Source organism: Dama dama, chromosome 11, assembly GCF_033118175.1.
Source record: "Dama dama isolate Ldn47 chromosome 11, ASM3311817v1, whole genome shotgun sequence".
Classification (NCBI taxonomy): domain Eukaryota; kingdom Metazoa; phylum Chordata; class Mammalia; order Artiodactyla; family Cervidae; genus Dama; species Dama dama.
Window position 1 is genome coordinate 5,357,640 of NC_083691.1, and position 26,846 is coordinate 5,384,485.

Genomic DNA, 26,846 nt, shown 5'->3' on the forward strand with positions numbered 1-26,846 from the left:
ACCCGCTCTCTGCTTGTCTGGCTCCCTCCACCTCGCCCTCCCGGCTGGAGCTGTGTGTCCCCTGCCACACTGACTGACATCCCCACTGGAGACGGAGGAAGTGCGAGCCTTCACCCGCACGGCAGCCCGACCCAGAAGGGCCCGTGCTCAGGGCATCAGAGCAGCCAGCTGTGCAGGGCACTTGGTGTGTGGAGCTGGTATCTACTCTCAACCATGACATGTGAGGTCTGGCAAGGCCTCGGCTGGCAGGGATGCGCAGAAGACAGCGGCAACGCCAGGACAGGGCTGAGGGTAAAGACGTTGGCCTGTGCTGGTCGCAGAGGAAAGGGCAGCTGTGGTCGAGCCGCTCACACCTCCGTCCCTTTCTTTCCAGCTCGGGGCGCTGCCTGGCGCTGTCTCCGCGTCATGCTAGAAACATGCCCCCAACACTAGAAAACCAGGAGAGTCCAGAGAGAAATCCAAATGTTTGGCTCCCTGCAAAAACACCTGCTGACCCTGGGCCCACAGACCCAAGGGAGCCAGGTTCCCCGGCACCACCACACAACCACTGTACCCCGGCCTGCTTGGAGCCATCTCAGCGCGCCGCTCGGCACTGACCTAAGACTCTAGACACTTCCTCCTCCCACGCGCCCTCCACCGTCCCTGGGCTGAACCACCACAGTCATCTGAGTGTGTCTCCCTGTGTCAGGAGGGACACCATGGCAACAAACCCCACATAACCTCTGCCGGCTCTGGTGCCACCGTCTAAAAGCAAGCAGCTCAGCTCCCAGACCTGCTGATTTACAAACCCAGGCCGCAAGCCAGAGCACCCGCACACGACACCTCGCCCCATGAGGGAGGAGGCAGGTGCTTGCTGAGCAAGGACTTGTTCCATGAGCTCAGCCAACTGGGGTGTGCAGGGCCAGCACTGGGGTCTCCTTCGCACACCAGGGGGATTGTCTTCAGTGATAATGTTCAGTGAGACCAGAGAGTTGACATGGTCTGCAGAATCAGCGCCTCCACACAAAGGCAGTACCTCGCTTGGCGAGGAGTCCACAAAGCTTCAGGCTAAAGACTGCCTGGACTGCACTGGGACAGTCCAGAAAAGGTACTCGTCCCTCCCACGACCCAGTGCGACACCACATGCACACTTACCACCTTCGTGTCCTGCTGGCTTTCCATTCAGCTGTGCCCATGACTTTGGTCCACCTGGAGCTGAATTTGTATTCTGAAAGAAGGAAGAGAATGAGAACAGGGCCAGCCCAGCGGGCTGCTCTCCACGCCCCGACCACATCACAGCAAGGTGCGCTGAGGCTACATCACTGCACCCACTACCACTACCCGGGCAGACCCAAGCACACGTGCTTGCCACACAGCCTTCCACTCAGGATGCAGCCCGGGCTCAGGAAGCACTGGCCACACGACAAATGCGGAGCAGGCCGGAGGGCAAGCGGCCAGTCCAGGGTCCCAGAGCAGAGCCGGAGCTGCACCCTGGAACACGTGCCCACAAAGAGATCCTGTGTGTTGCTCCAGGGACAAGACCAACCCCCAACTCCAGTGCGTGCCTTAAAAACTGTGCCGCTGCTAAGAGAACACACACGTGGGTAAGCTGACGTGCCTGTGTCGACAGTGAACTGCGTCGCTGGCCAGCCCGGCACCACTTCCCACGGCTACTGTCATCCTCCAAGGCCCGATTCCCCAAGCCCAGCCTTCCACGCCCCTGCATCTGGGCTCGTCGGCTCAGTGCACCTTTGCTGAAAGCTCCCTACATGCAGGCCAGGTGCCAGGCACACCGGGGTCACCTGGGTTTGACACCCAGGTAGGGAGGGAGGCCAGGCCTTGTTCCCACCCTGCCAGGGTCCAAAGCCCCGTCAGGGCCCCAGTCACTGAGCCAGCTGCCTCTCCCAGCAACATGCCTTAACATCTGAAGGTAGAGATACACAAAACCGAGTTGATGCAGCGTGACGTCTCATCACCCACTGGACTGGATCCCAGATCAAATGATTCCCTCCTTCTGTCCTCCCCTGCTGCTACCTCCACACACGCTCAGGGTAGACGGCGGTCTCTCCAGCCTCCAAGGCAGAGCTCACCAGGTCCAACAACCCATTTATCACAGACTTTCCCCAAGTGGCCTGGAATGCCCACAGGCCCTGGGGGGTCTGAACAGCTGGGGAGGGGGGTGGGCCTCCAGACCAGGAGGCAGAGGCCCCGGGTGACCGCTATCCCACAGCCGCCCCCTTGGGGTCTGCAGTCACAGGGCCCCGGGCCCTCGCCCACCAAGGGCACCAAACTGGAAGAGAAGGCCTATGGGGCCGGCCAAGGAAGGGTTACTAACGCTGCTGCAAATCGCATGCCCAGAGTCGAACTGCCTCTGAGATGAGGTTTCAAAGTCAGAAAACACTGGGGGTCTCTTCCCCTCACCATCTCTGCAGGAGAGGAAAGCCAGGAAGCGCCGGACAGAGGGGCTGCGGGCTGGCTCCAGGACAGGGCCTGGCCCGACCCCAACAGTCCCACAGCACCCGTTCTCCATGGAAGCCCAGGCCCTGCGCAGCGGGGACACAGCAAGTTCATCTCCAACAGGCTTGCAGAGCCAGCTCTGACATAGAACCAGGGCTGCAGAAACAACCAAGGCCCCTTAACCACACTTGGTCTCAAATCTGGGAAAGAGACACGAACTCCACACTACCCACTGTTCAACAGGGCCCAGTGGACTTAGGCTGGTGAACATGGAGTCTCACATGAATGTGGATTTTTTTTTCCTTCTTCTCCTTTGATTTAAAAGCACAGTTTAGTGTTGGCTGGAGAAGGGTGTCCCTCTGGCAAAGCCGTGAACGTTCCCCACAGAGTGGTTCTTTTCAAGAGAGCCAGCGAGTGCCAGGTATCTGTCCAGATTTCCAGCTACCAGCTGCTGGCCTCTGTAACCCACAGACGCTGACGGACCAAGTACAATACGAGCTCTTGATTAATCATGACTTTCTGTTTAAAGAAGTGTTTGAAATGCATCAACAAATGAAGGATTATAGCTCATTAATCCACAAAGCGTGTTCTGAGAAACACTAGTCCCCAGAGACAGTCTGCTAAAAGACATTTCCAAGGACAAGTAAATTCGGGGCCTGCTGTCCACAGTGTCCTTCACCTGGAGACCCAGGACACATCAGCACACTGAAGCCACAGACAGAAAGTCTGACGCTGAGAAACCCAGTGAAGGCACCTGCTTTGTTTTGTTTTCCAAACTCACCAGCCTGCTGAACCTTCTGTGGCCTAATGCTTGCTGTCTGCTTATGGCTCCTGCTTCCGGGGAGACACTGGGGGGCCCCGATCTAGCATGCAGCTGCCCAATTGACTCACCTTGAGCTAAGCCAACAGGAATCCAACTAGGCATCTACATTCTATCCCGAATCTGGGGTCCTTCTTGAAAGTCACTCTTCAGGTTGGTCTCTGGAACGGGCAGGTCACATGGAGCCACCCTTCTTGGCGACAGGGTCCCCAGCACCTACCTCCTGACTGATCGACTGTGTCGGCTTCTGCAAATTGGAGACAGATTTCTGCAAACCCGGCTGCGGCAGCGACTCCGGCGGCTGAGAGGCCGTCACACTGGAACTGGACAAAGGCAGGACACACGTGAAGATCAGACAGGCCATGGCCTCAGGGTCCCTCCACATTCCGATGGCGGATAAAAATACCTCCCCCTCGACAGACTCCTAGGCTGGCCAAGAGAATGAGAAACTGGACAGCATGTGAGGTCTGCTCACCGACCCCTGACAGGACGGCCAGTCCTCTGCCTTCCTGCAGAGTCTTCTGCCTGCAAAGACTCAAAGCCCGCTGAGAACAACAAAGAGACGACGATCTGCCACAAGGGCAGCTACAGCAGTGGGTGGAGGGCCCCCGCCTCTCACTCCTGACCAAGGGTTCACAGCTCCTCAGGGGCTGACCACTCTGAAACAGGAGATTTTTTTTTTTTTAACCTATTGGTTTATGAAAAAAATATATATGCTCAAGGTAAAAATAAATACAAACAATGCAGAATGTGTCACCATCTCATCCTCCAGAGAGAAACTCTAACACATTTTTCTACACACGTTAGCATAGTGCTTTTTAACACAAGTAGGCTAACATCACACACACACCTCAGTAACTTGTGTTTTACTCAATACCCGACATCTTTCTATGACAACACACGTGGATCCACTGCTTTCTTCTAACAACACAGGGGGATGGCCTAGAATGTGCCAATCTCCAGATTCTCTTCCATGACAGATAAAACCACACAAACTTTTCTGTGTACTCCAAACACTGAGTCCCAGCAGGTGTGCCCTGCCCCCCCAACTCGGCCACCTCCCTGACGGCCAGGAAGAGGGCAGCAGAGACGCAGTGCCGGCAACCTGCTGCCTCTACCACCGCTCTTCACCTCTCGCTGGCAAACATGCTTCAGCACACCAGCCCCGTTCAAGGTGCCTGATGCTGTGCTGACGGAGCATTAAGACCAGATAAAAGCAAGGAGTGAGGTTTTGTCCTCTCTCTCTAGAGCTAGCAGTAGCAGAAGCATTTCACTGCTTACACTGAAATGTGTAGCATCAGTTTCATTAGAGGCTGCAGTGTCTATGATTGACAGGAATGATGACAGTAACACTGACATCTGCCAACCACCAGGCCCTGTGCCAAGCATGTGACCCGTGTCCTCTCATCCCTCTCCTGGAGCCAGCACTGGAGCCAGGGGTTATTTGTACCTCACAGGAGGACACTGATGGTCAGAAGTCAAATGGCTCCCCAGTATCCACAAAGCTAATAAACGGCCTGGCTAGAAATCACACAGCAGTGTCTGATTCTACAAATCACACTATACCATGAATCGGGACGATCCCTATACAGACTGTTAGGAAATGTTTACAATATTTGGTTATTACTGATCGATTACCTGGCTGAATAATCTGTTCACTCTCTACATCTTGTCTGAAGTAACTACAGGAAGCTTTGGGCTATTTTCAATTAGAGAAAAGGACCCTTGTTGGCAGGCCGTGATCTGGGTCACCTTTACTTTCTGGGTCCAGGGTATCAGCAGCCAGACTTCAGGGACACACGGCACAAAGGTGGACGAGGCCAGACTGCTCCATTTCCACTGCCTGACAAGCAAACCCCAGCAGCCGGGTTCTGCCTGCCGGCCTCAGTGAGGCCCTGTCCTTCCCTGATGCCCTCCTGCCCTTCCCTGATTCAGGGCAGCTGCGCACTGACCCGGAGCGCCTGGGCCCGGGGTGGCTCTCTCCAGTGACCATCGTGGGGAGCAGGGCGGCCACCTGTGTGGGGTGCTGTAGTCCCACAGCCCGGAAGGCTCCTCCTCCTCCACCTGGGGCCCAGCATCCAGGGACCCCAACCAGAATCAAGCGCTCGGTTCTGTCCACAGTGGCTCATGCAGGAACTGGCTCGAGTCATTGCCTACGCTCCTCTGGGAGTGATGAGGGCTTTCTTAATGAGGCACAAGGGACACTGATCACTGGGGGACAAGGTGGCTCACAGAAGCCCTGCCTCTGTGGCTCTAGGAGCCGGGAAGCGAGAAACAACTCAGCAGCAGGCGTCGAGGTGGGAGAGGCGTCCTCCAGCCCTGCCTACCACCCACCCCTCGCTCTCACCTCTTTGGGTCTTGCTGGTCCTGCTTGTTTGCCCATCCTGTTCCGTCCTTGGGTACTATCACGATGTTGGGGTCGTTTCCTTTGTTTTCAGACTTCAGGCTTGGCAGGTTTGCAGGCGGTGGCATGCGCCGGGCCGTGGCAACTTTCCCGAGACTTTGTAAGCCATGTCGAGGAATAACTGCGGGGGGAGGGATGGAAAGAGATGTTGCACAGAAGTCACTGAAGCAGAGATGCTGGGTTCACTCAGCTGCTCGCCTAAACTCTAAGCGATGATGACATCGGCAACCAAACAAAAACAAGGGACAGATCTGCCATGAAAACACACAGAAGGAACTTCCCTGGTGGCCCAGTGACTTGAGACTCTGCAGTGCCAATGCAGGGGGCTGGGTTCAATCTCTGGGCAGGGAACTAGATCCCACATGCTACAACTAAGAGCCCGCATTCTGCAACTAAAGATCCTGCATATGGCAACTAACACCCAGTGCAGCCAAATAAATGAAAATATTTAAAAAACAAAAACACACAAAAGTGCTTGGCCATCACTTGTAGTCATTTACAAGCTCTTCACCGAGGACTTCAGAGACACAGGCTGCTGAAGCCACTGCGGAGCTTCCGGTCACTTGTGGGCAGCAGGCTCAGGGAGTTTAAGTTTAGGGCACAGTGGAAAGCCAGGCCCCAAAACCTCCATCCCACACAACCACCGCCCTCTGCAAGGGGAGACTGCTCTGGGCTCGTGACAGCAGGACTGCAGGGACTCAGCCAAGCCTGAGCAGGGCCCCCGACACTCAAAAGATTTTCAGGGGGTGTGGACAGAATCAACAGGAAATTTTCCCACCAAGTTCCGGAATAGCAGAACCACAAAAGCTAAAAAGGGTAACTCTAGCGCAAATTAAATTCCATTCTACCCATCAGGCTCAAAATAGCCAGCGCTTCAATAAGACAAGACAGATGAGGAAATAATCCTGCTACAGCAGTCAGGATAGTCCAGGGTCTGAAATAGGACATCACATAGAAGTAGAGGATAATGCGCTCGCCAAGAACTATGGGGGTGACCCCATGGGCCCAGAAGACTGGCTTGTGTGGACCACATCTTTCTGACCAGACAGGGGACCCTAGGTTTTCCTGGTCCTAGACCTGAAAGTCTCGCCTAAGGGAGAGCATAGGGTACTGGGCTCCCACCCGCTCTTACCTGAGGATCTGATTGAATCTACTGATTTTCCTTTATACTTGTCAAACAGGCTGAGAGTCGAATACTTGCTTTTCCCATCCTTGCCCTTGGTTATTTGCCCCAAACGATCGGACATTGCGATGAAATGTCATCTAGTAAGGAAATTTTTCTCGGCACCGCTCCCGATCTGCCTTTGAATTGGAAAAAAAAAAAGTGTTAATCCTCCAGAATCTCTGATCCAGTGAACTGAATCCTTAGGGATCATGGATCTCCATGAAGATGTGAAGAAAGCTTCGGACTCTGTCCCTAGAAAGATGCCCTTCCCACACACAGGCAGCCTTTCTCACATTTAAAGTGCATCTTGTAGACACCACCCCACCTCCAATGATAGGAACTCTCCCTGCCTGAAAATCAGCTGCACTCTCTCACTCACCAGCCACAATGAGAGGTAAACCTCACACATCAGACCCTCTGAATCAAGGACAGCTCCTCAAGGTGGAAAAACAAAGCCTCATCCCCTTGTAGCACAACAGTGTAATGTCACAAATAACGCCTTCCTCATGGAAAGCTGTCCATTCCCAGGATGAGCAAAAGAGGGAAGTGCACAGCCAGGAAATCACCCGAAGTAGCTGGTATGGGCGCTTTCCAAACCAAAGCAGCAGCACCCAGAGGGAAACACCTGTTCAGGCACCAAGAGCAGGGCTCTCTGAGGCACAGACAGGAGAGACAGCAGGCCCCCTTGGGGAGCGGAGCCCATGTGGGCAGTACTGTCCACGTCTGCCCTCCACTGGGAGAAAATCCTGAGAGGCCAGCCAAGGAAGCAGCGTCTCCCGAGTGCCACCTTCTACCTTTCTGCCGGCTCCTCCAGAAGCACCTTCCTCATTCGCTTTGGCACGCATCGATTTAAACACCCAGTGAGGCAATGAGGACCAGCAGCTCCAGTGCTTTCATTCTACACTCACCCTTGGCTTTAGGTTCTAAATTTGATCGTGGGAGAACAAAAACTTGTACGAGTGACTGTTACTTCCCACTGGAATTAATGTATGGGAAAAAAGCTAAAGCATCAACTTAGGCCTACTGATAAAATGTTTTCAACGACAAAATGGAAGTGAAAACATCCATGACTCATAACAGGCACCTGGCGTAGCTGCTCCAGGAAGATCAGTCATTTCGCCCTATTCTGAGGCCACCTCGGCCAGAGCAGCACACCCAGCGCATCCGTCCTTTCATTCGTGTCACATGAAGTGCGATACTCAAGCCCTGCCAGTCACTGTCTCGGGCGCAGGAACAGATAATCACGCAATTTGTATCTGGAAACACTCCAGCACCTCGATGGACACCCAGGGGTGAGCGTCCTGAGTTGCATACGATGTGCAGGGGTCACCTACCCAGTGGTCACCCTCCTCCACAGAAGTGCCTGTCTCCTCCCAACAGGTTTTCAGCCACCCAGGTGCAGTGTGGTATGGTTTAGTTACTAAGTCATGCCTGACTCTTAGGACCCCATGAACTGTAGCCCACCAGGCTCTTCTGTCCATAGGATTCTCCAGGCAAGAATACTGGAGTGGTTGCCGTTTCCTCCTCCAGAGGATCTTCCCAGCCCAGGGACGGAACCCGCATACCCTGCATTAGCAGACGGTGGGTTCTTTACCACCGAGCCACCAGGACAGCCACCCAGGATGGGTACTTAACTCCCTTCCTCACTCAGATCCCGGTTTAGGCAGCCACAGCCGGCCAGGGAGAGGCCCCCATGCAGCGCAGCGCTTAGGCCCCAGGATGCCAACAGCACAGCAGTGGCCAGCGGGCTCCGCGAAGGAGCAGCAATAACCTCAAGTGCTCACCAAGATGACCCATCAGAGCGCTCCACACCAGCTCCCTCCCCGGTGCCTGCCCACATGCCAGGGGGCTACAGACACACCTTCTATCTTTAAATCCCCGCCCCCAAAGCTGCACACAGGGAGTTTCTGCCACAGTCAGAACTGGTAATAACCTCCCCAGGCTGCTTCCCAACACTGGGCTGCAAGGCCTTGCAGGAAAGAGACTGGATCTTGTCCAGGGTCAGAATGACCAGTAATCATAGGCTTTCAAATGGAAAACCACCTGAAATTCTCCATTAAGACTAGATGAGGTCTAATTTTCAGATGTTTCTGTCAGATAGGAGAAACAATAGAAAAGTTCATAGGGTAGGAACATGAACCCCTCCCAATACACTCACATGTGCGCGCACATCGCACTATTAACAAGAGCCCTTGAGAACTGTCCCCAAGGTGACAGCCATAGGCAGCCCCCCAGCCTGCAGGGTTCAGTCAAACCATGGGTTGGCAAAATACTAGTCAGGCCACAGTCAATGGCTTATTATGTAAGGTCCTCAAGGTAAAGATTATCCCCCCCACCCCATTTTCACACTTGTTTTTAAAAAACAAAGAATATGCAACAGGACATGTGGTTGGCAAAATCTGCTGACTCTAGATCTAAAAGGAAAAGACCTGAACATGGGAAATAGATGCACCCCTGAGGAGGCCCAAAGCTCCAGCAGGGGTCCAAGCAGATGCACCCCACCCACACAAAGTGGGAGCGGCCCAGGCAGAGGGGTGGAGTTTCTTATTCATTAGTAGGAGACTACTCCACTGAGGACTCTGAGCACTCTCCACAAACTTCCGAGGCCTGCTGAGTAACAGACTTGAGGATGCCCTAATTCCCAGAACCCGTGAGTATGTTACCTTCCCAGGCAACAGGGACTTTGCAGGTGTGATTAAATTGAGGATCCTGAAATGGACAGATTATCCTGGATTATCCGGGTGGGCTTAATGTAATCACAAGGGTCTTAGAGAGGGAGGCAGGAGGGTCAGAGTCTGGGTGGTTAACAGGAGCACAGGCTGGAGTAAGGCTCTTTAAAGCTGGAAGGAGACTAAGAGCAGAGGGGTGCAGGCCGCCAGCCAGACTTGCAGGACTACAGATGCAGCATCATCCATTTAAATCCAGATACACTATTCCTTACTGAATTAAAAACCAAACCAACAAAGACAAGTGAAATAAAAATTATTCATCAGACATTCTGGGCAATCAAAAAAATTAAGACTTGAACCATCACATAATCTGACAATCCCACTTATGGGAATTGATGCAAAGAATACGAAAATACTAATTTGAAAAGATGTATGTACCCCAATGTTCATCACAGCATTATTTACAATAGCCAAAAGGATGAATGAATAAAGAAGTTGTGATACATATACACAATGAAATACTACCCAGCCATCTAAAAAGAAAAAACTGCCATTTGTGACAAGGATGAACCTTTAGGGTATTATGCTAAGTGAAATACATCAGATGTAGAAAGACAAATATTCTATGATTTCAACTCACAGGTGGAATATAAAAATCAAACCAACAAACAAAAAATAAATGAAGAAACCAAAGCAAACAAAAACACATAGATACAGAGAACAGTGGTAAGCAGAAAGGGAGGGACAAGGAGAGGAAAAAATGGCAAAGAGGAACATCTGTATGATGAGGGATGGAAACTCAATTTTTTGTGGTCAGCATGCTCTGGGGCACAAGAAATAGAAACACAAAGTTGTACAGATAAAACATACGTTATAAACCAGTGTTACCTCAATAAAAAGTAAATCCTAAGAAGTATTCGTTAGCCCAAATTTCCACCAGTTCACTGATACAAACAGATCTCCCTGATTCTGCACTGTCTGGGCCCGGGGCAGAGGTCAGAGTGCACACCGGTCAGAGTGGACACTGAGCACTCAGTGGGTCTCCTGGTAATACCACGCCACTCAGAACTAACCAGTCCCCACACTCACCCCCAAGAAGCACTAGGGAACCAGACCTTACCGCACCCCAACTCTTGGGATCCTGGAAAAAAATAAGGAAAAAATCTGAGCCAGTGGGAGCTAAGAAATGTTAATCAGTCAACAACTGTTGCTTGAATTACGTCCTCTAAATAAACTCAACCCCTCAGCAAATGCTAACTGAGCACCTACTATGTTTAGGGAATATGCTTTCTACTCCTTTTGACAAGAGCCCCTCAGTGCAGCCAAGGCAGGGGCGCGCTGGACTAACACCCGCTCTGAACCCACAGGCGTCCTTTTTGGAAGGCACTTTCCTACTTTCTAACCAAGTTATCCACTTAAGAACACTACTGGCCATTCTAGACTTCAGTTTTCCCACACAGACTGAGGGACCACAGCCAGATTTCACACATGCCAACGGGTTCTAAAATCAAACATATCCAATGTAAATAACCCACAGCCATGGAATTACATGGTTTATTATCAAAGCAGCATCTCACCACACACCGGGACTGGATTCTGCATTCCTACAGAAATTTTGGGTGCTAACAGGCAATGCGACTGAGTCACCATCGCTATGCAAACAGCCCCTGTGGGGGAGGGGGCCTGACACTTGTTCATCATGAGGCTCCACCTGAGAGTGCACAGATGGACTTCCTTCAGGCCCAATTCTCCCTTCCAGCAGGGCGGGCCAGTTACATACAGCCAGCCTGGGGAAATTGCAAGAGGCCGCATAGGGCCCACAGAGCAACAACTACTGGTATTTACCAGGCCCTTTACAAAGCAAGGTTACAGACACCAGCCTTGGGGCATGCAAGGGTTCTTTTAAGCCAGACTTCACTGAACAAACACCAAATAACAAATAAAATCATTCTGGTTTCCCCACCAGCACGCAGGTATCCATCTCCTCCAAGAATCGGGGTCACACCTAGGGCCCAGCTCTGCCCCACCTGCGTCTCTGGCTGCTCTGCCTACCCCTGGGTTTTTACAAACATCAGGCCCAGAATACTGTTAGTATGGCTTTACCCAGCTTATGAATACCAACTGAGTTTCTGGTCTGTCGCTACACACGCAAAGATTACACAAGGGCTCAACTAGCCTGTCAGATGGCAGAGACGTGCAGGCAAACGTGGGTGTGGCTCATGAGGCTGGGAGGCGAGGGAACATGCTTCTGGTGGGTCAGGGGCATGTCCGTTCAGCCTGGCTCGTTGGGGACAAACCAGTGGCGACTCCAGGCTCTGTGGGCAGCACAGAGCAAGCCTGGAGCCCAGCCAGGGCTCTCACTCTGCATGTGCTCCCTTTTGTAGGCAGCAGAATTCTTTTCTGAGGTGTTGGTTTTTTTTTTCCTATACAAGATCTAATTTGGATCCTCGGTACTCCATCTACAGCAACTACAAGACAAGGGAGCCCCGTCCTGCCCTCCTGCTGGAAGCCCTCCCCAACACCCAGCCCCGCCCCACCCCTCAAGGCCTTGTCTGGCTCCCTGGGCATTCTCACCTAGAAAGAAAGAAGCCAAAAGCACCCAAAATCCGTGTGAAGACAACTTTAGGGGAATGAAGAAAAGGACATCTTAAATCCAGGTCTGCCTATTTTGGCAACTTTCCTAAAAGTGCCAAGAGGCCAGGCTCTATAAGAACAAAGGAACCAGAAAGATTCGCCAACAAAGGCAACTTAGTCCAGGCCCCGCCCCTCCAGACAGTAGTCCCAGTCAGGTCACCAGAAGACGCCTGCTCTCGTCCACCAGAGGGAGGACCTCTCAGCTTCCAGCTTATAAAAAGCCATTTCCGAATAACAGGATTCACTTCACTTCCACTTGGGTACCAGCCAGCAGCAGACGCCCGCCCAGCCGGGGACACCCCGGTGTAGCACTCAGGGCGAGCTGGGCACCCACCGACACTCACTGTCCTCCATGCTCAGAAGACACTACGGTCATCAGCCTGCTTTACAGAGGACACTACATTATGGTCAGGACAGAGGAGTAAACCGTCCAGGATCACAGGCCACTGAGTGCTACAGCAGGCCTGGAGCCCGGGCGGGGACACCTGGCTGCAGACTCCACGTCCAGGGACCCTGACTCCAGGCTGCTGGGGCTCGGCCTGGGGGACAGCAAGTGCACTGGCTCAGACACGTGTCACCCTTGGCTCAAAGGGTACCTCCTGGGCAACTGCAGATGGCGGGACTGGACAAGGTGCCTAAAAACAAAACATCTTCTACACGCCAATGCTGCTAACCAACAACAGCCAGGTTTACACTGGGGCAAACCCAGGCTTTTCACAGGTCTCCCTGAGTCTGGCAACATTTGGGCAAATCATCTGCCTTCCTGAGCAGTCCTCAATCCTGAGGACACCTGGAGCCAGCACCACGTGGCTCTGTCCTCCAGTCACCCACACTGAAGGGCCCACTGCATGCTCAGAGCGGAGGGGTCGCCGGGGAAGTCCCAGGAGCCACAAAAACAGTGCCTTCAGCCAAAGTGCCACAGCCACAAGGCACAAGCAGGAGCCCCCAACCTGGGGTGAGGAGAAAGGAAGGAAAGAGCCTACTGCCACACAGAACACACCAAAAAGCATGAACCGAACGGGAATGGAAGCGGAGAGCGGGGCTGGATAAACAGGTCAGGAGACAAGCAGGTCTGGAAAGGACATGGTCACCAGACAGTATGCTTGTCCAGTCTCAGTCAGAACATAAAGAACCATCACCACGCAATCCGGGATGAGATGAGTAAAAAAATCCCAACCTTCTCCAACATGTCAGTGTCTGTGGAAAAAGAACGTTAACACAGGGGTAGGTGCCGACCACCGAGTTCAAGTTCTCAGATGTGTGCTGCCCACTCTGTAGCTGATGAGGGGTTACTCAGGGCTGAGCATGTGGAGGCAACAAAGACCCCAGCCCACCCTCCAGAGCAGGCTCCACAGTGCCTTCCGTGGAGGGCCAGACTGAGCATCTCCATCACATGTCAACCACCCTGCCGTGCACTGCTGCAACCAGACAACAGAAAGCAGCTGAGCTGGGTTCCAGCAAAACTCCATTTACCAAAACAGGAAGGGGGCCGGAGCTGGGGGCTGCAGCCAGCTGACCCCTAGTCTAAATGGAGAAGTAGATATGAAAATGGACTCAACAAAAAGGGGTTCACATATGCCCCAGGATGGGGTGGGGAGTGGGGAACCCCACCTGGGTTTGCAAGGGAGCTTCTGCTGTCTCACCCAGCGATAGCACCACCAACTCCACACCTCCAGCTTTCAGTGGCTCCCTGCAGGGCCCCAGTCAGAAAATCAGGTTGGCCTGCCAGAAGCAGCCCCCGTAGCCGCCCCGCTCCGCCACATCTCTCCAGGCCCTAACAGGCAGAAGCTGGCCTACCTGCAAAGCTGGACTTTGGGCCCAGTGGAATGACTGGGCAGATGAGGTTTCTGCAAGACAGGCATGAGGCATGACTGCAGAACACAGCACAAACCTCCACAGCAAAGGAGAACAAGCCGAAGGAAAACAAAGGCCTGAGGGAACAACAAAGGGCTGGGAAGGATGCGAGCAGAGGGGTGCGAAGAGGGCCACACCCCCAGGAGACAGCACGCCTGGGAAGCTACAGCAGTTAAAAATAAGGGCAATAAGGGTGAAGGCCCGTGCTGCAGGGACTAGAGCCCTTCCCCGTCCCCACTTCTCTGGCACACTTTGGGGTCTGCAAGCCTCGCCCCCGCTTCCCTGAACCCCGTCCAGCCCTAACCACTACCCCCACCAGAACCAAACCAGGTCACAGGCACCTGCTCAGACACTTTCAACTTCATCCTGATGCTCACTGGAGGGTCAAATCCAGGGCCAACAGGCGACCCCACACCCCCGCCACTCTCGTCCCCACCCCACCCCCGCTGCTCTCCTCTCTCCAAACTCAAGTCGGCATGTTACCTCCACGCTGGCCGGTTCCCCTGTGGATTTACTGAGATGAACACTCTGCTATGCACCTCACAGGCCTGGCATCAGGAATAAATGAATGAAGAACACAACACCCGCGACCCAGGGCTCTCCCGCAGGTCGGTCCCGGGCTCAGCACCACCATTGGCCTTGCAACACTACTCAATCTTCTGACTCCTCTGCGGCCAGTGACATCTCCAGCTTTCTGCCTACCTCCAGGCTCCAGGGACCTGACCCCTCTCTGCCGTCTCACAGCCTAAGGACCCTGATGGCAGAGAGCAGACCTTCAAACCAAAACCAAAAATTCATGAGGGTTCAGGATCTGCCTGTGGACGCCTTTAATTAATTCTTAGGAGACAGACATGTGCTTTAATGCTCAGAAAACCCTTGAGATCAACACTCCACTGTGACCACATTTTGAACAGCACTGAACTGCCCCAGTTTCAAGGCATCCCACGTGAAGGCAGTTAGCAGGAGGTATTAAAGGCAACCACACGCTGGGGTGAGGATAGACTTGAGGTAGACAGCCCTGGTCCTACTCATTCATTTACCCCTAATATGTTGTAGTAACAAGGATTATATGCTTGATACAGAAAAACCATAAAGCTTAAAAAACAAAATGAAAAATGATCACCCGTCAACCAGCTCCCAGTCACACTGCTGGACCTCTTTACCAGCACAAGTCACTGGAATGCAGGGGCCACTGGGCTGCAACACTAATTATCTGCCTCCTGCTACTCGTTCTGTTGTGGTTTGTTTCCTATTGCAAGAGTTCAGCAACGGAAGTAAAAAACTACTATCCAAATCCTAAACAGATCTTTGTTTTAAAATTATGAAAACGATTTTAAGGAAAGCTTAGAGAATATTGCAGACAAGCTGAGCACAAGCACTGGAGGCCGCTGTCCCAGCCAGCCGTGCCTGTCACTCTCCCCGCCCCATGCAGCCAGCTCGACTGTGTTTACACCCAAAGTCCTTCCTGTAGGAATGACGTCACCCACAGCAGCTGGAGTCTGGGCACTAGAAGCAAGCTGGGGGACTAACTGGCAGGAAGCGCTTTTCTTTAGCACAGGAGACAGGACGCCTTCCAACCTTCCCAAACCCCAGGACCTCACAGATCCACTGCTGAAAACAGGAAGGTAGACAGAGAAAGACTGGCTCTATCACCAGGGAGCAGCCACTGCTGCCGCACGGGCTCTGGGGGCAAGCCCTCCCCACGAGGACCAATTCCCTCCAGCAGGCAGCAGCTCTCTCCACACAGATCGCCAGGACGGAAGGAGCCTGTGAGCCCAAACCCCGCCATGGGGGCAGAAGATCTACTTGGAAGGCTGTTGCAGAGACTAAAGATAGTGGTCCCAAGGTGCAATGGAGACCTCCGTGGCAGAGCAGGAATCCACCAACAGGCATGGTCACTCCCCTAACCCACCCCCACTGAACCTTCAGCCTCCCTCCCTTCTCAAGAGAACAGAGACGGTTCTGTAAGGACCAGGTGCCAAATGGCCAGACATCCCAACCCACACTTTCTTCGGGGCCTTGCAAACCTCTGCAGCCACAACTGCAAACAGCAGCTCTAGAAGTCCTGATGCTAAGAGAGAACCACCACTGATCACGTGGAAAAAAGCAGCTGAGTGGTGTCACTGACACACACACACACACACACACACACACACACACAACTACACATACATACGTAAACATGACTGTATACCTATCTACATGTGCACACACATCCCAGAAATGACCCTTCATTCAATATCACTTGATTCACAGAAACTCTTTAAAAAGCAGGGGTGTTCTGGCTAAACATGGCAGAAGGACCACAGGCATTTATGGCTCATCCTTCCAAAACCCTCTAAAACAAAAACAAAGAGAAGCCAAAAGACAGGGACAACTTTAGCAAAGAACAGACATGAGTAGTAACAAACTTAGGAGATTAAAGGATCCTAGAAAATGAGGACTCCAGAGAGCTCAGGAAGTCCTAGGAGCAGCGGGTGCCCTGTAAGATCGCAGGGCGGGGGCGGGGAGGATGTTAGAGCTGGGAGCACTTGCAGAGAGTAGGTAAAACAGCCAGCTTCCCACGTCAGCTCCCTTTTCCCCTCCCCTCTGGATAAATTAAGAGAAGTCTAGACTTGAGAACACCAGGGTCAAAGAGGGTGGTGGGAGTGAAGAAAGGAGCTAAAAACAGAAGTTAAGTGAAAACCTGAGGAGCAGACCCTGAGGGCCTTCAAGACTCCCTCCGCTGTTGGCCTCACAGGAGAGAGGGAGACAAACAAGACTGTCTCCCTCGAGGTCTCCACACTCCTGGCAAAGAAAGGGTCTTCTCTCGAAAATGCAGACTCTTGGGGGCTCAAGAATAAAAGGATGGCTTCTCATTCACCCACCCCACCCCCAAGAGCTCCCTCTGACCCACCCACCAGGTTTTCCAATCATCTGTGTTCACCTGCGATCTCAACTAAAAGACAGAAACCAAATAAACAGACAAACAAAAGAACCTGGAGGAAACAAACAATGCCCCAGAAACCAAAGTTTTTTTTTTTTTTTTTAAATTAATGTCCTGAGGAAATTGAGAAAATGCTGGAAAAAAAAAAAAACAAAACAGGATTTTTTTTCTCTTAAGGGGCAATCAGAAAACAGGGAAAAGCCTGAGGAAAAATTAAACACAGGACAGCCAAAACCCCATAACGTCAGGTTAATCATAAGAAAAGTACCAGACAAATCACAACTAGAAGCATTCTACAAAATATCTCCTCAAAACTCTCAAGGTCACTGGAGACAAGGAAAATCTGGTAATTGTCACAATCTAAAAGAATCTAAATGTGACAACTAAACATCATATCCTAGAACAGAAAAAGGATATTAGGCAAAAATCAAGGAAATGTGAATAAAACAGACTTCAATGTATAAATACTGGTTAAGTAGCCAGGACAAATGGACCATGATAATGGAAGATCTTTTTAAGAGAACTGGAAGCAGAATATACAGAACCTCCAACTTTTCTATAAATCCAAACTATTGTTACAAATTTTTAACCTTCACATCAGTAGAAGAAATGCAAGACAAAGGATCTCCCAGAAAAATTAACAAGGGGATAGATGAATACTAGTCTCTACTCCTACCCCCAATTAGATTAATCCAAGGGTCCAAATTTAACTAAGATTTCCAGAAACACAAGAGGAGGGAAATTATCAAATAAAAATTACACGAGAAATTCCCAGAGCTGAAGTATACAAGACTGCAAGGACCTGCCAAGTGCTCAGTGAAATGGATGTAAAAAGAACACAAGGTACAATGGGAAATTTCAGTACATTAGGGATAAAGACAAGAACCCCAAAGCTGCCAAAAGCCAACCATCACCCACAAAAAAGGTCCCAGGGAGGAACAATGGGAATGGCAGTGAGTCCTCATGAGCCAGTGACTTGACTTTCATGAGCATCATTAACCCTCCTATCCAGCTGACCCAGCCAAGTATGGGGATGGAAGGATGTTTTCAACTCACACAAGGCCACAAAACATTTACATTCTTACAAAGTTGCAGGGAAAGATACTCTAGTGAACAAGAGGCAAATAAATGCAGTAGCCATTCCTGCCTGGAAGCCAGTTCTCCCTTCTTTTCTACAGGAAGTGACCTAGTCTTCCCCCAGGCAGACAAGAGGCCTGAGAGGCTGGCCCATACCCAGCTGGGTGACAGGCATGCCTGATCTAAGGGAAAAACTCAGCCCCCTTGCCAGTGACCCACCTGGTTCCTTAGGGACACCCCACACAGGACCAACACCCAGAACCTGCCCACCTCTGGAGTTCTACTTACTTGAGCCAATAAATGTCCTTATTGTTTAAGACAGCTTAAGACAGTTACTGTTACTTAATGCTCACATTCCCCAACCGATGATACACACAGGATGCAAGAAACAAGGGATCCAGCACAGAGGGACAAGACCCAGAGGGACCACCACCCAAGGCCCAAGATGGCAGCTGCACTACAGCAAGAGCGGACCGGCCCTGAGGAGAGCAGGGCAGGGGTCCCCAGGGCAGACGGAACTGACAGATCTTCTAAGGCATCTGGGCAATTACAAAACAATGTGTGTTGCATTTTACTGGAGCACTTGTAATCAAATGCTCCAGAAGATAGGAAGTTTAAAGTACACTTCAATTTATAAATCTTTCCTATTTTGGTAGTGCTTTCTGTATCCTATTCAAAGAATTTTGTCTTCTCCAAGATCATAAAGCTAATTCTCCTGTTTTATTCCAGAAGCTGTTTTCTCTTTTATGTTTAGCTCTGCAATCTACCTAAAACTGATCGTGGATATGATTTTGGGTAGAAAAATTCTCCCCCCACCCCCATACAGAGAATCCAACTTTCCCAGTACTTTTTATTTAAGATTATGTTTTTAAAAAAATTTTGGCCGCACCCATGGCATGTGGAACCTTAGTTCCCCAACCAGGGATTGAACCCATGCCCCCTGCATTAGAAGGCTGAGCCTTAACCCCTGGGCCACTGAGGAAGTCTCCTCCCGGTACTTTTGAAAAGGCCACCTTTCCCATTTGTCATGTGGCACCTTTGTCACAAATTAAGCGACTATTAATGCGCAGTCTGTTTCAAGATCAGTTCTATTCTATCCATCTATTTGTCTATCCTTCTGCCAACACTGCGATGCCTTACTTACTGTAGTTCTTACCAAGTCCTCACATCTAGTACTGTGTTCTTCAGTACAACAGCTGTGTTCTTCGAGGATGCTTTGATTTCCATATAAATTTCAGAAATCAATCTGGAATTGGAATGACATGGAATCCGGAGACCAGTGTGGAGAGAGGACACTGCTCCTGCCCCGCGGCGGGCATGCCAACTGCTAGCATCTCTGAAAACAGGCAGCGGTCCACCCAAGCCGAGCTAGCATCTCCCCTGGGACCCGGCAGTTCCACTCTTAGGTATGAACCCAAGAAAACACATACTCACACGCATGAAACATGTGTCAGAGTGTTAATGGCAGCCAGCACTATTCGGAATAGCTCAAAATGGAAACAAGCTAAAAAATCTATCACTACTAGAATCAACAAATACTATATTCACATGAAAGTGAAAGTGAAGTCGATCAGTCGCGACCAACTCTTTGGGACCCCATGGACTGTAGCCTACCAGGCTCCTCCATCCATGGGATTTTCCAGGCCAGAGTACTGGAATGGGTTGCCATTTCCTTCTCCAAGGGATCTTCCCGAGCCAGGGATCGAACCCAGGTCTCGCGCATTGCAGGCAGACGCTTTCTGTCTGAGCCCCCAGGGAAGCCACTACATTCACGTAACAGAATACTATCTAACAATGAGAAGGAACAGACAGATGGTAACTAGGCTTACCATGGTGATCGTTTTGAAGTGGAAAAAATACTGAATCACTATGCTGTGTACCAAGAACCAATATAGTGCTGTGGGTCAATTAAAGTACCAGAAATTAAGTAGCTAAGTAACTATAACTCACTCACAGAAAAAGAGAGCAGATATGTGCCTACCAGAGGGGAGTCGAGAGGGAAAGGATGAAGGTGGTCAAAAGCTACAAATTTCCAGCCACAAGATAAGTAAATACCAGGGATGCAATGTACAACACGTAAACATAATTAACACTACTGTATGTTATATATGAAAATCTGTTAGCAAATCCTAGGAGTTCTCATCGGTAGGAAAAAAAGTTTTTTCTATTTCTTTAATTTTGTTATCTGTATGAGATGACGTTCGCTAAACTTACTGTGGTAATCACTTCACAGTGTATGAAGGTCAAGTCACTACCCTGTACACCTTGTCAATTATATCTCAATAAAACTGGAAAAAAGATAAATGAGAAGGAATAAACTCACACACAACTACACGGGTGAAACTCACAAATATATGTAACAACACTGATGAAAGAAGCCAGACACAAAAGCAGAATGAAAAGAGTAATTTTTACATGGGTAGGAAGTACACTGCACAATGAAAATATAACTGTCATTAACCTATATTTATAAAATAATTTAAAAATGAAAAAAAAAATCACTATAAGTAGAGAACACTGGAAAACACAGCAATCTCTACACTTTGGTCTTAAGTAAGATTTGATCTAAAGCCCACTCAAAACAGAAACTAATGAATCATGTGAAACGGTACATCAGCAAACATGTTCAAAAAGTTACTCTGTATGTGTGACTTTACGGAAAACCCCAAATCCTGAAAAAGCAAAAATCTCTGACCACAGTGCAATAAAACAAGATGTAATGAAAGCAGAAGTAAAAATAATGCTATCAGTTGGAAAACCTAAAACTCCCTGTAAAAAACTTTTGACTCAAAGGGGAATTCAAAACCATAGTTGCAGAATACCTAGAAAATAGCACAGATGGACTAAAGAACACCACACAGAAACAAAGACAAATTTGTACTCAGAGGAAATTTAATCATCTAAAAACTTAAAATTCCTAACAGAAAAGAATGAAATTAAGCATCTGATAAGAAGTCAAAAAAAGACACAACTGAAGGCGAAGGCAAGCAGAAACAATTAACAAAGAAAACAGCCAAAAGTAACTTAATGAGCACATTTGAATAAAGCTGAAATTTAAAACAGGAGTTCTTTGGAACAAAAAATAAAATAGCCACTTAGAGAAAAGTATTTGTACCCTCAATTACAGACAAGACAGCAAAGCTCAGGGAGGTTAAATGACTGGCCCAAGGTCACTAGCTTCAGGTTAGGGCACAGCAAAACCTGAACTTGAACCCAGTCAAGTCTGACATCCAGGTAATGCTCTAGGAGTGTTGGGCACTGGAGAAACACTTGCCACTGTGATTACAGGGTCCACGCTGGCCACCAAGGAGCCCTGAAGCCCAAAATAAAATGCCCACAGTTCTCCCAGGCTCTGTCCGTACCCCTGGGGCCAGGGTGACTGTGCAGGGAGAGTCTGGCCCAGGGTGGAGTGGGGTCTGAGCAGGCAAGCATCAGGTAAAGAACCCCACTCTTAATTTAGGGTCCAAGGGGCCCACAGCGTGCGCCAGCTCCAGGATCCTCACCCACTGGGGTCTGCCTTGCGTCTCCCCAAGCACAGCACTTGCTCAATGGTTCCAGTGACCATCATCATCATTGCTGATCAACTTAAAACTCTTACAGCCCCTTCCGTCACAGGTAGTGGGGTCAGTCCCTGTCCACCTAGCTGAGTGGCACACTGGCTTGAGCTGAAGCCTGAGAGGATTCAGCTAGAAATCCATCTGCCATCTGCAGAGAGCTACTGGCCTATCTCACCTTTTCAATATGCAGTTAACTTAGCAAGTAAGTTTACAAATACTTTTTAAATAAAAAAGTTAAGGCAATTTCAACATACAGCGAGGGATGGACAACTGGACGGATGTGCTATACAAAGGTCTCCCTGCCCAGGGTAAAACCTTACCAAGGACCTGGCAAATAAAAGAAACACAAAACACATAAGCTCTAGTTTCGTTTCTCCTTCCTTTTCCGCCTCCAAACAATGGCGAATTATCAAGTGAGAGGCACTCTGCAAATGCCATCGTAATCTATACTGTAAAATCTGATTTAGTAGAGAACAGAAGTTGGAGATGGCATTTGTATTGGATTGTTCCTTCTAACCAGCTCAATAGAGCAATTTCTGAGGACCAGTGATACATAAACAGACATGACTGAACTGGCTGGATTCCTGTGACCCCCATCAGGGCCCTGGAACCAGGAGATGAGGCACTTGGGGCAAGTCTGAGCAAAACTCAGCACCTGGATGATGCTCTTACCAGCCCCCACCAACCCAGGGGTCTGGTCCATAGGTATGTGTCTTCATTTGAATTTACATGGGTTACCTTTGTAATTAGTTATCTCTTTTAACTAACAGGTATTTCTAACACACATTCAGTGTAACAAATTCAAATGATCCTAAAATACACAAAACAAGTCAACCCAACTCAAAAGGTAACAATGTGAACTTGGTGGATGCTGTGTAAAGCTATCAGCAGTTTGTGGTCTTGGGTTTTTATTCTACAGATAAGGGTTGTTACTGTATCAGGCAGAAACTTGCTTTCTTTTATTAATACACTGTGGTCCTTTTTTTTTTCTTTCGAGAAAACGCATACCACCCGGAGGCTCTTTTTAATGCCTGCCTAGTATTTCACTGCACATTTGTGCCACATTTATTTACCCACGCTCTCCAGACAGACATTAACTTACTTCCAACCGTGTCCTATGACAAATAATGCTACAGCCAACATCCTGCTACATGTAACTTTACACGTGGGCCAATACTCCTGTACTGTCTGACATTTCTACAAAGCCTATTTTTAGCCTGTGCCCAAAGAACCGCAGGGCAGAGAGGTGAGGAAGGAGAGGAGAACTGGGACGCCGTCCAGAGAAACCAGCAGGGCGCAGACCCCAGACCTCTATAATCAGGTTCATCACACGGGAAGCCCTCCGGCAGCTCATGCCCACGGGGATGTGGCACACAGCACCCTTACAACAGTCCCTGTCTTCCTCAGGCAGCCCTCCTCCACCCACCGCCCCCCCCAGCTTCAGGCTGCACGCGGCCCCAGAGGAGGCTTGTTAGCAACAAAGCATTCCACCTGGAGGGCAACGCCTCCATCTAATCCGAGCAGGGAATTACTCCACCAGGCTGGCAGAACAGTAATTACAGCTGTGCAGAGGATCCTGCCAACAACGCCGGGGTGGCCGTCCTCACTGTCGCCCCCACAGATGAGGGAGTGGAGGCTGAGAGGTGAAGGACCAGGCCAAGGTCGCACCACGCCCTCTCTCACTCTACCGTGCCCTTTCAGAGCTAAGCCGCGTGCAGCAGGGTGTGTGCTGTGACAGAGAAGGTCCATCAATAACTAACCACCCCAAGCCACTCCTCTTTGAAGAAAATAAAATCCCAACATACTGAAGGCAGGGCTTCCCTGGTGGCTCAGATGGTAAAGAATCCGCCTGCAATGCAGGAGACCCCAGGTTTGACCCCTGGGTCGGGAAGATCCCCTGGAGAAGGGAATGGCTACCCACTCCAGTATTCTTGCCTGGAGAATCCCACGGACAGAGGAGCCTAGTGGGCTACATTCCAAGGGGTCGCAGAAAAGTCAGACACGACGGAGTGACTAAGACACACACTGTGAATGTGTGTGTTCACACACATGATGAAGGCAGGGGGCTAAAAGGGCTGGGTTGGTTTAAATGCTCTCCGATAAAGTCCAAAGGGCTATAGCCCAGGAATCCGTATGCCATTTATTCTCCAAGCCTCAGACTCCAGAGGAAACCCAGGATGATGACAGTCCCAGGCCACCAATCAGGCAAGACCAGGTCTAAAAAGGAAGAACCCCAAAAAGGAGGCCCAAGTGTTGCCCAAGGGTCCTCAGGAGGATGCCAATCTGTCTTTCCGGCACTGGAGAAGAGGAGCCATGTGCCTGCACGCACAGAGGCTGACTTTACTCACGGGTTATTAATGAGAAACAGCTCTTGTGGGACCAGGCCCCTCCAGACCAAGCTCTGCTCTCACTGCTCCCAGTCCCGCCCAGTCCATCCTCACCCCCATTCCCCAACTGTCACAGACTGTGCTGCCCCTTCCCGACAAGGCCACATCACAGAGCACACGCCCACCTTGCCCCCGCTCCCCAGACTCCCCACGCCGACACCTTATCACCTGCCCGACGCTCTGTGGAGAGCAGCAGCTGGCGAACCCTACTCTCTGCTGCTGCTAGGCATGACCAACGCGGCGCGAGGACTCACCCAGGTGGACAGAGAGTGACCATGGCCCTTTCTAGACAGGAAAGGACCAAAGTGACAGTGCTGGGGAACCACATACAGGATGTCTTAAGTGTATAAACACAAAGGTAGGTTCCTATCTCCCGTTTCCCTGTGGTCACGTCAGGGTAAGCACTCACACGTGGTTAAAACATTCCCATTACTAGAAAACAAAACTATTTAAGATAGCACTCATCTCTCAATCTGAAAGAAAGAGAGCAACTGCAAGGAATGACTTATTTTCTGCTCTGTGTACTTTCTGGAGTGTCTGGGGTTTGGGTAACAGGCCTGTCCTGTCATTACATTACATTCTTTTCGTGTTTGGGTAAACCAAGCTGTGAGAAGCCCTGGTGGCTCAGTCAGTAAGGAATCCACCTGCAATGCAGGAGACCTGGGATCGACCCCTGGGTGGGAAAGATCCCCTAGAGAAGGAAACGGCAACCCACTCCAGTATTCTTGTGGGGATAATCCCATGGACAGAGGAGCCTGGAGGGGTTCAGCCCATGGGGTCGCAAGGGTTGGACACGACTGAGCGACTAAACCACCAGCACCAAACCTGGCAGTACACAACCAACAGGGCGTCCCGATTCTGAGCTAACTAGGTGCCATCAGCACAGCAGCACTGGGAGGCAGGTGCCACCCCCTCTGGGCAGACAGAGAAACAGAGGCTCACATATGGAAACAGGGGTGAAGGAGGTCTGGTTAAGGTCCAGAAGGTCTGTCTGCCTGACACCACGAACTTCAACAAACCTTGTCTTTATTCTTTTTAAGACATTTACCTAAAACTCTACAAGAAAAGAACAAACTCAGTGAAGGGCAGCAGGCAGTGATCAGATGCTCCTTTTGGGGGTGTGTAGTGGACAGTAGGAAGAGCGCCAAGGGGAGGCCCTTGGTTACACTGTCTGAGCTCCTGCAGGTGAGGGCAGGGGCTGTGAGACTTGAGTTTACATCTTCAGCACAAGGCTAAGCACACAATTAGAAACCTCAACCTCTAGCAAACAAAAGAGCCCCAAGTGTATAAGCCTGCCTGCTCCAAACCCCCAGGCCCTCAGCTAGTGCTGGATCCAGGAGCCATTAATAGCTACTGTTTACTGAGCACCTGCCCACCTGTGCCAGGCACCTTAGAAACACTTCAGCGTAGGACCCACTGAATCCTCCCCCAATGCCAGGAGGCAGGTGTCACTGTGACATTTTGCAGACAAACAGAATGGAGACTCCAGAAGATTAAATCATCTTAATCACCCAGCTCACAAGTGGAAGAACCTGGATATGAAGGCAGTTGACCAAAGCCAAGGGCTACTCTCCCTCAAGGAAAAGGAATTTGACGGATTCTCTCCAGGTTCCCACTAACAATAACAAGCGCAAGGGCCAGTGCTCTGTATTCCCCACGGCACCCCGCCCTGGGCACTCATCTCCCGGAGCCCCTGACCTGATGAAATCCCACCCAGGCATTTCCAGGGGCTTCACTTCCGTACTCACTTCGCCCACTAGGTGTGAGCTCCTAGAATAGACAGGCGGGGAAAGTGGGGGCCAGAGGCCAAGTGGATGAGTAAAGAACTGGGAACAAGAGAGCACAGGCCTCCAGATAAACCCCTCCCACACAGTCAGATGCATCAACAGCAGCAAGACCACCGAGGGCCGTAATGCGAGCCTCGGAAACCTCCGGAAGGGCTACTGTAAGAACTCCAAATGGGGGTGGTCTCGGAATACACGAAGGCTAGAAGAAAACACCTGTGCCAAGTACCCCCCATGACTTTAACTGAAAAGGAAAATCAAAGTAAACCTGGCTACCTGTGCCTCTCCCCACATCGCCCCCACCAACCCCCCACCGGCCTCATCTGAGCAGATGCCCAGGCACCTGCACTGGGAGTCCTCAGGGCACGCCATTTCTGCCGTGCCTGCCAATGCCAATCAAACGCTGAGATCCTACACCAGAACACAGGAAGCCTTCAACAGTTGCTGCTTTTACTTTGGGAAATGTGCACGCCCAAAATGACCCCAAACGATGATTCATTTAGAAAAGCCCCCAGTCAGAAACACCCACTCTCATATACGACTTTATGTAAATTGGCACAAAATTTTTTGAAAAAAAGAGTTTAACGGAACTCTTACCGAAATGCTACTCAACGGGAAGACCTCACACTACAGAACATACTCTCACGTGCTATCACATACAAATTATATGTTTGTGAAGACAAATTTGACTGAATTTCACCAAAATTGTGTTATTATCCAAAAATTAGAAACAGCCCAATGTCCACCGATAGGAAACAGGGTAAATCACATGAATCCACAGATCATTCTCTGTAGTCTCTAAAATAAATGATGTAATCAGTCTACACAGGTCTCATGGAGCACACCAAGACATTAAGTGAGCCTCCTCTAGGCCTACACACACACACACACACACACACACACGACATTAAGTGAGGGGGCAGCCTCCTGTAGACCTACACACACACAAACACACACACACGACATCAAGTGAGGGGCAGCCTCCTGTAGGCCTACACACACACACACATATTAAGTGAGGGGCAGCCTCCTGTAGGCCTACACACACACACACACACACACACACACACACATTAAGTGAGGGGCAGCCTCCTGTAGGCCTACACACACACACACATTAAGTGAGGGGCAGC

The 26,846-nt window shown here is 50.4% G+C and overlaps 1 protein-coding gene across 15 annotated transcripts in view; it reads right to left on the minus strand.

The window, feature by feature from the left end:
* The window catches only part of PRRC2B (proline rich coiled-coil 2B), an 84,949-nt gene that overhangs the window by 50,152 nt on the left and 7,951 nt on the right, over positions 1-26,846 (minus strand). For 14 of the 15 annotated variants that reach the window (XM_061154368.1, XM_061154376.1, XM_061154372.1 and 11 more), the window contains exons 2-5: positions 6,793-6,962; positions 5,604-5,781; positions 3,477-3,579; positions 1,135-1,207 (exon numbers count right to left, since the gene is read on the minus strand). In XM_061154368.1, coding sequence (XP_061010351.1) covers positions 1,135-1,207; positions 3,477-3,579; positions 5,604-5,781; positions 6,793-6,907 — 469 coding nt within the window. In that variant the 5' untranslated portion in view covers positions 6,908-6,962. Of the gene's footprint in view, positions 1-1,134; positions 1,208-3,476; positions 3,580-5,603; positions 5,782-6,792; positions 6,963-26,846 lie in introns of those variants that run through there. The other variant, XM_061154377.1, reaches the window with a different exon arrangement.